This window comes from Vidua macroura, chromosome Z, assembly GCF_024509145.1.
Source record: "Vidua macroura isolate BioBank_ID:100142 chromosome Z, ASM2450914v1, whole genome shotgun sequence".
Taxonomy (NCBI): Eukaryota; Metazoa; Chordata; class Aves; order Passeriformes; family Viduidae; genus Vidua; species Vidua macroura.
In genome coordinates this window covers 47,617,563-47,630,233 of record NC_071611.1, presented here as the reverse complement: position 1 = coordinate 47,630,233, position 12,671 = coordinate 47,617,563, and the positions used below count along the sequence as shown (strand labels likewise).

General features: G+C 35.9%; 1 protein-coding gene across 3 annotated transcripts in view; it reads right to left on the bottom strand.

The window, feature by feature from the left end:
* Window positions 1-12,671, bottom strand: part of TDRD7 (tudor domain containing 7) — a 47,669-nt gene that overhangs the window by 1,448 nt on the left and 33,550 nt on the right. For 2 of the 3 annotated variants that reach the window (XM_054003046.1, XM_054003047.1), the window contains exons 7-16: window positions 11,322-11,902; window positions 8,684-8,870; window positions 6,996-7,107; window positions 5,976-6,178; window positions 5,698-5,832; window positions 4,251-4,334; window positions 3,954-4,088; window positions 3,529-3,639; window positions 1,607-2,097; window positions 1,135-1,295 (exon numbers count right to left, since the gene is read on the bottom strand). In XM_054003046.1, coding sequence (XP_053859021.1) covers window positions 1,135-1,295; window positions 1,607-2,097; window positions 3,529-3,639; window positions 3,954-4,088; window positions 4,251-4,334; window positions 5,698-5,832; window positions 5,976-6,178; window positions 6,996-7,107; window positions 8,684-8,870; window positions 11,322-11,902 — 2,200 coding nt within the window. The remainder of the gene's footprint in view (window positions 1-1,134; window positions 1,296-1,606; window positions 2,098-3,528; window positions 3,640-3,953; window positions 4,089-4,250; window positions 4,335-5,697; window positions 5,833-5,975; window positions 6,179-6,995; window positions 7,108-8,683; window positions 8,871-11,321; window positions 11,903-12,671) is intronic. The other variant, XM_054003048.1, reaches the window with a different exon arrangement.

The following is a 12,671-nucleotide window of genomic DNA, read 5'->3' as shown; positions in this document are numbered from 1 at the left end:
CTGATCTACCAGGCTCAGCTGTTCTACCAGGCTCAGCTGTCCTGCTTTGACAATATGAAGCATCTCAGAGGCAATTTAGCTAGCTACATGGGAGACTCAGTGAAGCAGGAAAACTTGATGATTTGCAGGCTTGCTGAGCAGGATCCTCCAGAAGACAGACACAGGTAGAAATCAGCCACATTACAGCACTGCACGCTGAGGACCCCAGCCTGTCAGAAGCACATCCATCACAAATCACTAGTTTAAAGCTACCCTCAAGATCACACTGAGGCTATGCAGGAAAGCAAATCCACAGAAGGCACAGGGCACTAACTCTGTCACCTGTCACTTCCAACAAGCATATTCTGTGACTGAAATCTAGAGCAGTGCTAACCAAACAGCATCAGAAAGCAGCAGCTGACTAAAATGAGATGTATACATCTAAACACAACACAGAAATGAAGAAAAAATTTTGAAATTAAAAAAAAGACAGTAAGAGGAGATCAAGTTTTATTTTTCAAATTCCCTCAGATATATATATACTCTCTATGCACCATATTCTCAAGGAAATTATCATATGTAAGCTTACTGAAAGCCCCCTCATGGAGTTCTTTGTTTGTTTGAGAAAACCAATTTCAGGCAACTCAGGAAATATACACAGGAGAACTGTAAATTACAATTGGGTCAATATATACATTAAAAAATCCCTAGAAATTCAGCATCTAGGTTCCTAAATATAAACTATGATAATCAGAACATTAGGTTCTTACCAACAGATACATCCTAACTTTCATACTTGGTAATTGGTTATGTTAAAGGATCCAAAAAACATTAAGTTTTTATTTCCTTGTGTCTTTTGCAAGTAGATCTCACACACATTAAATGATAAATTTTATGACCATGAGAAGCAGCTGCTGGGTAAGTTTTAGCATTCTTCATTCTCAAAGACGGTACCTTAAAGTGCTCCATTAAATTTAACAAACTAAAATAATTACACAATTATTGGCCTATGCAAAGAATAACAGCGGCACATAAACATGTAGAAAAAACCCAATTACATAACCTTTGACTTTTTCCATTTTATATTTCTGTTCATCTCATATGCCCACTGATGTAAGACTTCAACAAAAACAACTGCAAATGCTTGATACCTACCTGCAAGCTGAGCTGTGATAGCTTGGAAAGGTAGTCTTCTGAACGTATCCAGGAGTGGCTGTACTTTCCCTATGCTGACAAACTCATGTTTGCCATAGTCCAGCTCATACACTGACAAAAACCCATTTCTAAGAATCCCTTTTATTATGACTCTGTACCACCTAAAAGGGAGGAGAACAAGAACAGACCATTTGAATTCATATTGAAAGCATCAGAAAAATAATGCACAACCAAAAGATCTTCATCAACATGTCTCAGATTTCCAAAATCTGGATTTAGCTGAATAAAAGTCAACTATCCCAGCTGCAATCTGGAAGCATGAAGAGACTGCAATCTCATTTACTCGCTTAATCTCTCAGATATCATTGGACATCTGCTGTGTTGTTAACAATGCGGAGTAAGCAAAGCTAGGCTTGCCCAGCTTAGCAGAGTTAAGCTTGCTTTCAAAGATTTTAAGTAAGTATCTACTTACTCATCTCCAATTTTAGCTGCATACAACTTATTTTTTTCAATGGTCACAAGTTCCTCTTCTGCCCTGCTGTAATACAAGATCATTTCTTCCATTAGGGCATACAGATTGTTAAGTTCATTCCAAGGCTGGACAACGAAATGACCAGGATGGCAGGCCACCGAGACGTAGATATCCATAAAATCACCAGGCTTTGGCAAGGGTAGAGGAGGTGGCATCTCAGTGGTGGACACTGCACTGCTTGGTTCTCTGCCTGAATCAGGAAAACTCTTCTCCAGCTTCCCACCAGATAACTGTAGAGCTGGAACAGCATCACCTACAACTTTTGTGAAGCTAGTCCCACTGGGTGTCACACTCAAGAAAACATCTTTCTGATGCTTCCACAAGTCTGCATTTTTCATCTGTCTATTGATACTATGATCCATGTCTGGGAAATTCTCTGGAGCAAACAAGTAAATGTGTGCAATTCCTTTTGAAGCATCCTGTTTAATCACCTTGGAACACAAAATACCGTTTAACAACCAGTTAGTTGTGCCTATTAAAGGCACATCTGATTTTGTACAGAAGACTAAAGCAGTAACAGTTCATTGCATTTATGCACAGAAACATTTTCAGTGTTCTCCCAAAGATATTAAAGAAGCTGTGGGTAATAAGCCGTTCACAGCAGATAAAAAGATAAAAAGCACCTGCAGCAATTCCACTAACGTAAACCAAACACAAAATTTGCATTTTGTTCCATCCAACAGGTTCAATCACAGTACTGCATGTAGAATTTTTGTTTTCAGAAGAACAGTAGCCAGTAGCCAGTGTCCACCCAGATCTAAACAACTTATTAAATAATAACACCTAATCCTTTAAATTATCTTCCTGTCATTTTGGGAATTGAGGCCTGCTAAATTAGATGAAAAAAAAAAAGAAAAAAAATTCCAGGTTTCTCTCACATGTGATTTTCAAGCACTAACATAAAAATATTTCCTATTTACCATCAGATATACTAACATTATTAATAGTAAAGCACTTAAATTTTAATTTGACAAAGTATGCAACATTCCTTTAATGATGCTTCTGTTGATGTTCCTAGCCAGGAATAAAAACTTTCTGTGATTAAAGGATGCATCTGCTGTCTATTATTTAATACAGCAAAAATTAGCACCAAATTCAAACTCTTTTGGAAGAACTCTTCCAAAAAAGCCAGGTGCAACAGGTGTAAGTCTCAGAACAGAGGTCTAGACTAAAGCAAGCAAGGTTATGGAAAGCTGTAGAGCACATTTTCCAAGTGTCTGACAGTGGCTGGAATCAAAAGGTTAGGAAGAAATTATCTTTGTTTAGTCTGTAGTTATAATAGATTTCCTTTAGAAGGGTATTTTCAGTTAGTTAAACTAGCTAGGATACATTGCAAATGAAATAATTTTATCTCAAATATAAGAGAAATTCTAACTATATAAAGCATATACTAAAACAAAGTCAGTTAGAAAAAGCAAACAAAAAATAAAACTGCTTTCAAAGACTAGAAGGAGAAAAAGCTTTGCTCACAAGAGGCATAAAAGTAATTTAAGATTAACTCAGAAGTTGCGTATTTTATGTGCTGAAACATGACAACTGCATTTCTTTCTTATCAGTGGCAAAATAACTCTAGCTGCATATTTGGACTTGGACAGCAAAATGTGAACAACTGCTGTGAAAATTGCTAAATTCACAGCAGAGGGGGAAAGAGAAGATTCTAACAGGCCTAAGCAAGTAAGTTTTATAACAAATTTGCTAAGAAAAGAGCTTTGAATAGAATTTATGTCCTTTAGCTGGTTACAAACTTCTACACTTCTGCAACAAAAACTGATTTGATGAGTTGTTAAGCTTTTGAAGTTCTTCCAATGCTCTTTCCACATGCCTATGTGATTTCAGGTCTCATAGGCATTTTGACTACTTACCTTCATGCTAAATTCAGGACAATTTATTACAGCATCTCTCAGCCACAGTACAGCATCTGGAGTCCACATGCCAGTATTAGGAGGCAAATCTGCCAGACAGCACTTCAAAGCCTAAGAATAGAATTAAATATACAAAGTATAATTTATTAATGTGAAAGCTGGTCCAATTCAGAGAATAATGCTGACAGAGTCAATCATGTATGACAAACAGAAAGAGCAAATCCAGTACCATGACACATACACAACATCCACCAACTCAGAGGACTACATTGTGACTTATTTCAGGCGAAGATACACAATAAAATACACTGCAATGTTGAATGCTGTGAAACAAAACAGAATTTCAGTACATAAACCTTGAAGCAGCAGCACTACAAACACTGCCAAGAGATCGAATACAGATTAACTTTAATATGTCTTTATACCTGCGGAGGTATTGCAATTACTTCTCTCAGGAATTGTGGTGGGATTTCTTTGAGCTCAGATACTTTTACAGTTGCAACTGTTCCACTATCCATAAACTGCACTTCAAGTGCCTGTCTAGTGTGAATAATTTTTATCTGAAAGAAGAAAGCAAGAGCATAATTTTGAGGTTAAAAACCCAACAGTGACAAACACATTATAAAATATTTCATGGAAACTAAACATTCAGAGTGAGTTGAACAAAAAGAAGGGACATTTCTATGTGGGCAAATTCTAGCTGCTTTTTGAATACTTCTTACCTCTACACGTGCCAATTTTCCTTTGGAAGGAAACAAGCAGATTTTGCCACAGAAAGGTACCAATACACTGAACTCAGATGTCTGCTGCAAATATAAAAACAGAAGTCAAAAAGCACAGAGCAATTACTATCTGGCACTCAACTAACCATTTCAAAAGCATAAACAGTACTGAAGCAAAAGCTCTGTTTCAAATAAAAAGTATCTTTCCAGCTTTAGAAACACTTCCTATCACATTGCTTTAAGCTTCCCCAGTTGGTAAATCTTTTAATCCCAAACTCTGTATCTTACAGGGAAATTGGGAGAACATGTGCCAGGGGTAAAAAGCCACATTTGTGAACAGACTAGGAAATCACCAATAATTACTTGACTTGAAAAGCAAGAGCAGTTAAGAGCTATGACAGACAAGTGAAGAAGCTCCTAGCTTATATTCTAGAACATACAATTTCTTGAGACATATAACAAACCAAATTTACTGCTAATTCAAATCAAAGTCTCATAGGGGTGATAGGCACTATGATAATCCTAAATAATATAACAAGACAATGGCTATACTATAAAAAGTAGGGAAACTCCATTTGAAGAACAATCAACACCTTACTAGGTTTAAATTCTTGGGCAAAATGAGTTAAGACCCTCCAGATAAGCTGCAAAGCCTGATATTAAAAGAATCTGAAGAACAATCTCTTTCTTTGATAGCAGCAAGAAAATATCAAGCACTCTCTCCCAAGAATACCAACTCTTGAAACACCTATATGGCTACCTTCCTTAGTGTCTTTATGTTGCTAAATATTTTAGCAACTTTTAGGAACTTGTGTTGCTAAACTTTAGCAAAATATTTATACACTTTCTTTCAGATTTTAGCTTGCTTGAAATTTAATCCTGATAAATGAAATGCGTTCAGCATAAAATATTTCCAGATGGTTGCACAACAGGTCTAAAGCTCAACTTCTACAGCTAAAACACTTTGACAGTGTAGTTTCACAAGCAGCAGTTCTAGCAGGACCTCCAAGGATCTGCACTGCATGATTTGATTTTGTCAGGCTCAGCTGAACTACAAAATTGATAATCTTAATTCTTACAAATTAGATTCTCTTAAAATTTGTTCTCTTTGGCCTAAATTCCCTTGAGTCTAATAAGGATTGTTGCATGTATCTGTAAATGGCTGGTGGAACATCAGACTTCTCTGCCACATGCTTATTTTAAAGCAACTTAAGACTTTTCAAAATGTCTCCTATACATCACTTTGACGTTGAAAAGAAAGCATCAAAAGACACTTTTCACACTGAAAGGTGCACCTCAAAAAACCCCAAATTAGAAAGAGAACTTCTAGCCTTTTTGAACAGTCTATGGCTACCACAGAAACTTAAACTTATGTGCAAGGAAAATGATTAGTACTCTCTGGAGAAATACTGCATGACTTCACCACTTCCCTTACCATGGAACTTACCTTGTAAAGAAAGTAGTCTTCTAGTTTCTGCAATATATCAGAAAGTCTAGACAAGCCTTTGGATGGCACTTGACAATACAGGCTCCCATCAGAGGAAACACTAGTTACTCTGACATTGGTATATAGTGCATCTACCTGCAACAGTAAGAGTGTGACAAGAATGGGAAAAAAAATACCCACACAAAATTTAGCAAATTTCTGACTACTGTTTTTTGTCCATCTAAGACCTCAACAGTCAACGATTTTTAATAATTAAGGAGGAAACAGGACAATGGTACCTGTAGGTGCAGTTCAAGGGACTTGTCATACAATGCTTTCATACAAGTAGCATTGATGTTGATATCATCTTCTCCAGAAGTGTCATAGAGAACAAGAAGAGGAATATCACTCTTTTCCAGTATTTCCACAGCAAATATCTTGAAGCATGTCTGTGATTCCACAGCCTTTACTAGGACAGGATCATCACAGAAGGCTTCCAGTCCTGTAAGACACATCATACCTTTTTGTTTACAGAAGTTCTACTGCATCCCTACTACTTGCAATCTACTTAATTTCTACCTTTTTATCAAAGAAAGCCATCTTACGGAAAGGGCACAATAGAAAATAAGAAGACTCTCTTCATAAAGAACTGAGGCAAATGTGTAGAAAAAATGGAAAGCATCCAAATATTAAAAAATCAACCAACCAAAAGGAAGACAAGCTCATTCACAGCAATTTCACGTATTTAAAATTTAATATTTTTAAAAAGTTAAAAAGGCCTACTTGTCGTAGAAAGGTAAATAAATTTACCTTTCTAATAGCACTAGGATCACTTCAGAATAATTAAACAGATTAAATAAAATAAATATTTAGAAATATTGCCTAATTTGGTCACAACAGATGTACCTCATTTATGGAAAAAAATGTTGTACTAGTGTACATTGTTTCACACAACACGTTTCCTTTACTTTAAATGTTTCCTTTTATTTCTTTAGGCTCATGTATATTAAAGGGACAAAGACATCCATGTTAAATGTAGAAACAATTAAGTTCCATTACAGAGGTACAGGATAAAATCATCTTCTAATATCAAGGATTCTCTGTAAAACTCTTCTTCACATCCTTTCTTCCTTCCTTTTCCTTTTCCTTCCATGCATACCCATGCCTGCTTAGACTATCTGAGCTGAACAAAATCTATCAAACACATACAGAACTATTACAAAAAAGGATCAGAACTCCCAGAGGCTTCAATACATAAGTTGTGCCAACAATAAGCATAACATTAAGTATGTGTGCAGTCAGCACTGGCTTTCTCTTACCTGCCAGTTTACATTTTGCAGCTTGAAAAGGAAGTGATCTGAACTGTTTCTGTAGTCTGCACACACTGTTGCTTTCAACAAACTCAGTGAAGCCATGATCAACATAGTATACCTGACAACGGAAAAGGGAATTAAAAGAACGAGATCATGAATATAATTTAAGTATATTTCCTTGAGTTTAAGGAGAATGTATTTGGTTGCCACATTCTCTATACACCCACAGACAAATTACTTTTTGCCAGTTCAGTACTATTAATTTCATGTTTTCAGGGAAAGCCTTCCTCTCAAGATCTCTATAAAACCATCCTCTCCAACTGTTCTACAGAATCTCAACTTTAAACAGGAACTGTGCTACAAGAATTCAGCATATATTATCTCAAACTATGTGAAGAAAGGTAATAAAGTCACAATTTTTATTTACAAAGTTTTCAAAGTGTTGAAAAGTCAAATACCACTTAGGTGCCATTACAAGTTTTGGCTGTTGTTTTTACAGCATTAAGAGAATAATTTTGATTTAAGCTTGTCTTATCTTTGATATAAATACCACAGTCAATGCAGGAAACTAGAATGGAAACTACTACTGGCAGCAAATAACTGGAGCTAAAGTTTCAGAAAGAAGGCTTTGATGGGACTTCCTACAACTTTTTTTTCGAAATTCTATCTTGCAAAATATCTGCATAGCAAATATTAAAAAGGAGGTCTGAACACTGTGTCAGAGAACAATCAGCAAAAGCTGCAATAAAGCAGCAGCCTGCTTTGGGCTGATAGCTCTGACTAGGGAGAAATTAGAAGCAAGCATGCAACTAATTTTCTTGCCACTTCTCTAAACCCAAAAGAACTCTCATGCGCAAGACCAAGTTTTGACACCCAACTCCAATTCACATCTGAAAGGTATCATACTAACTTTCAGAAAAAACTCAATTCTAATACATGTAGTGAAATTCAGTATTTATAAAATGGTTCAACTTTCAAAGTATGTTAACGAAGGCTGGGTGACATAACTGGAGAAAGAAACAAAAAAGTTAAGGATGTATCATTAATACTGAATAGACAAGAAATAACTGAGCAGTTTTAAACTTTTTTTCTACTTCTAATATATGTTCTAATTTCACTGCAGATGGCAAAAAGAGTCTGTTTGGTATAGAAAAATTTTAACAGAGGAGTTAAATAATGTCAATGGGGTTTAACTAAAATGCATATGACATAACTCCCAACTCCCAAAACACCAGATCTGCCTGGAAGGGGAAAGTATACCCTTTCTCTTTTTTTTTTTTTCTTTTCTATTTAGTACATGTTGGAGATATTTAAGTAGAAGACATCAGACAAGATCCAAGATCTGGGAGCAAATTAATGTTGTCCTTCCCTTTCTCTTCCTGTGTCCCCCTCAAACCATTCCTCCTATCAAAGGTACATTTTCAGTACCAAAGTGCTATAGGGCCCAGCTCCTTTTAAAAACAAAACCAAAACTTCCAAACTCAAACTCCTGGAGAAAAACCTGAAAGACCATTTAATTTTGTCAATCATATAACTTAGACAAGGCCTTAATTTCTCATATACCTGAAACAGAAGTACTTCAGGGCAAGAATAGAAAGAATACTAGTGCAGCATATTTAAGAATTAACTGTGTATCTAAAAAAACAAGCTTGTCTCAATTCTTTCTCCAAGTGCCAGAAGAGGTAATTGCTTGCCTTTACTCTGTTGTCTTCTAGAGAAATTATCTGTGCACGCAACCAGGCATCTTCTTCAGCATGTACTGCAACAAGCTGCCCAACACTCAGAGACTGAGCTGGTGACACTGTACTGTTCTGACTGTAATATGCTTTCATTTCATCTTCCATTTCTTCCTGGGCAGAAGAATAATCTTTGCCCACATACCTATAATATTTTACAAAAACCAAACCAAACCAAAACAAAAAACAAACAAACAAAACAAACAAAAAACCAAACAACAACAAAACAAACAAACAAACAAACAAAAAACCAAAAAAAACCAAAAAAAAAACCCAAAAAAAAACAAAAAAAAAAAACCAAAAACAAAAAAAAACCACAAAAAACCCAAAAAAAACCCCAAAAACCCCCAAATAAATAAAAACAAAAAACCAAACAAACAAAAAAACCACAAGAGTTGGGATGCAACTTCAAAAAAAGCCGAATAAAAACATAACAACATTTACATGCATATATGAATAAATAATGTACATTTCCCAAGACATTTATGTCCAAACTCCTCTCTTTTTAGGAAAAAAAGTTACTCTGTCACTAACAATCACCATCTTAATCTGGTTTTCACTAAGGTTGATCCAAACCAAAGCATCTAAATTATCTTTTAAAATTAGTTGTTAAACCAAGTGCTGTTTTCTCTCATACAACAGGTACATCTTGATATTTGTCTGCTAACCTAATGGTTCATATTAATGCTGTTTGTGTTACACAGGTCTTCTTAAATTAAGTACAAAAACTTTCTGGAAAATTGAAATGGGAAGTTCTTAGTGCTTCAGAGACAAGTCAGATTAGAGCAGTCAAAAGGAAAACTTACCCACAAATTTGTATTACTAGTTACTGTTTCAGCTTGTTCATAGAGAGCATGATACTACTCAATTCTACCATATAGTTTGAATTATATGCCCAGAGATAGTGCAGATATTGTAATACAACATGATATCATAACTCTGTTATAAAGATTATGTTAAATCTGATCACGTTCCAGGGAAGTCAGATTTTCCTTGAAACAGCCTTTTTGTTTCTGTGCAAACATTTATCTACTTTGTAATGAAGATAAAGTGCAGTGGCAGTCACATCTGTGTGACTTAAAAGTTTCTTGAACATTTGTTTCATAAAGATACTTAACAAACAGTCAGAGCAACTCAACAGAAACCAGAAGAATCTTTCAGCATTTCTTGCTTCATTCACTATTTTATTCGTTATTTCTTGTGAGAATTCAAGTGCAGTACCTAGTATATCAGCTCTGCCTTCAAACACTCTGTTGTGAATGCCTAATAAATATCTAGGAGTGTTTCTATCATGTCACTTTTATTCTGACTACATCACAATTCTTTGAGAATTGATCCATGTCTCAAAACTGAAATGGCACCAAAACCAGCACCTTTCAGCTTTGCCTTCACTTGTACTGCAGGTGAAAGGTTTCAGACAAAAAACTTAGCCACATACCAAGAAAGTAAAGAGATATTGCTCCATCCCTGAGATAGAAATAGGAATCTTGATTTTATTGATCCTGCAAAAATCAACATCAACCAACAGCTGCTACATAGCTCTTGTGTAGGTCAGCAGAAAGAGGCTGATAGGACATGTAAGAAAAGAAGAGCCCATGCACTGTTTCCTCCCTATATGTCTACATGAACATTTTCTTGTCATGGCAAAAAACACTAATCCCTTCAGGGGATATCATATCAGGATAAAAGACCTTGCCCATGAAGTACATGGATACATGGATAACCCTGAGTAGTAATTTTTGTAACTAGGATCAAGAAACCACTAATTATCATCATGTACCTACACAGAGCTGACAAACTGAGAAACTTCAATATTGTCCATGAAACATGGTTCAAAATTTGGGAACAGCTGCTTTGTAGAGAAATTTTTACATAATTACCCTCAACTCAACAATGTCATATGGTATTTTAATCCACAGTACTCAAAGTATTCATCCCAAATACTTAGTGGAAACATCCTTAAAATAACAGATTAGAACGCTAAGAACCATTACTCCACATGGACAGTAAGTTATAAATGATGCCAGAACTAAAAGGCGTACAGGAAAGTTTTGTAGAGTTAAACGACATGAGTACAGCAGGCTGGAAGTAACAGATGTAATATAACAATCCACTTCTTACATTGTCCCCTTAGACCAGGCTGATTAGGAACTAAATCAAGAAACACTAGTAGTTTTTTGCTGGAAGAAAGCTCATCTTTCCATAAGTGGAATCTGAGTGCACTCAAGTCATGTCTAGTTAGTGCAAGTTATAGAAGCAAAAAGTATTTTAATAAGCACAATAGTAGTATCTGAATACTGTTTCGTATTGTAGTGGGATTATTTTATAAAGACTTCCAATAGCAAATTAAATCTGCCTTGATTCTCAGACAAGCTAAAGCTAATGATAAAAGTGATTGGTTCAGGACAGAAAAAGTTTCAGAAAATTTCCATTTAAACACACTAACAAAAGGATTTTTAATTTTCATTGGCAAAATAAGTAAATAATAAAGTCCTGAAGCCTCCTGTTAATCTATTTTTTTCTGGCAGCCTGCACAATATGAATGTGTGGCTTTATAAATAAAGCAAAAAAGGTAGATTCCAAAATACAAACTTGCCTAATAAGGACCTCATTAGTGTTTTTCAATTCTAACACCATGATGGACACAGCTCCTTCTGATGGAATAATTAGAGAAGGAACAGTTATGTTTTCTAGGTACTGGTCCTTGGATTCTTCATACTGCTGTTCAGCTGTGGCCTTCACACCATCATGCCTCTTGACTTTCTCAGTGACATTCAGATTTTCATCAATGCATCTCTGGGGTTTAGCATAGAGGATCGCCTTTCTGGGGACTTCAGACACATAGTCCACAACACATACATCTGACAGTAACTCTAGATTATTTAGAATGTCTTCTGGAAATTTTACTTGGTAAGTGTCTTGGTACAATTTGGGAAGTGCATGAGCCCAAAGACCATTGGAATACTTCAGCAAGATGCCAACAACTTTTGCCTTGAAGTCACTATTGAGTGATGCAGGTGTGGTCTCCATATTTGGTTTTAATAAAGGGTCTACTTTTGGTGAAGTAACATTCTGAGATGTCTTTTCTTGCTCAGAATCCCTTTTTGCTGCCGGTGGTATTTTCTTAGCAGGATAAAGAAGTCCATCAATTTGATCACCTCTGTGTATCAACTCCACCTTGGAAAACAAAAAAGAGTCAATAATCAGTTGCATCTCTAACACTAAATTGTTTTGCAAATTACACTTTTATAACATGCATTTTATACAGACTTTGAAGAGAACATCCACAGGGAGCTAAGCTTGAGGCAGTTACTACAGGTTAGCATTTCCTGTAATGCTTCCTTCTCTGTTTTGAAGGGTTCCAAACCCATATGAGTACATCAGTAATAGGCAAATATCTAATCTATGCAATATAACTGGGACTTGCTTCCAAAGAAGTACAGTCTCTCTTTCCTCCTAGCAGGACCAGAAGATGGTGACACCCTTCACAAATTTACATCTTTTCATGTTAACCTCCCCAGTCTTCCCCACAGACAAGCAGATAATAAACAAAAGTTTCTCTCAGTTTTCTGAGGGAAAGGAGATTTGATTCTGTACTTCAAAAACAAGAGGACGCTTGCCAGGCAGTGCTGTCAGGCACGCTATCTGCTGTCATGCTCAGGGAATTAGTTTTCTTTATAAAAGTTCTGAAATCAAGGAAGAAATTTCTGGTTCGTAATAAATTTCATAATAAAATTGATTAGACCCTTTAAATCATGCCCCCAGCCTCCTTCAGAACCAGATATTTTGCCAGTCCCTACATATCCACCCTTTGCTATAAGCATATCACATAGTCTGAAGTCACAACATTGAAGGTACTGTTTGAGAATTGTAGCCACAAACTCACAATAAAATTCTGCTTCCTAAAGCTTTGCAGTTTCAATCTAGATTAATCTAACCATAGCTT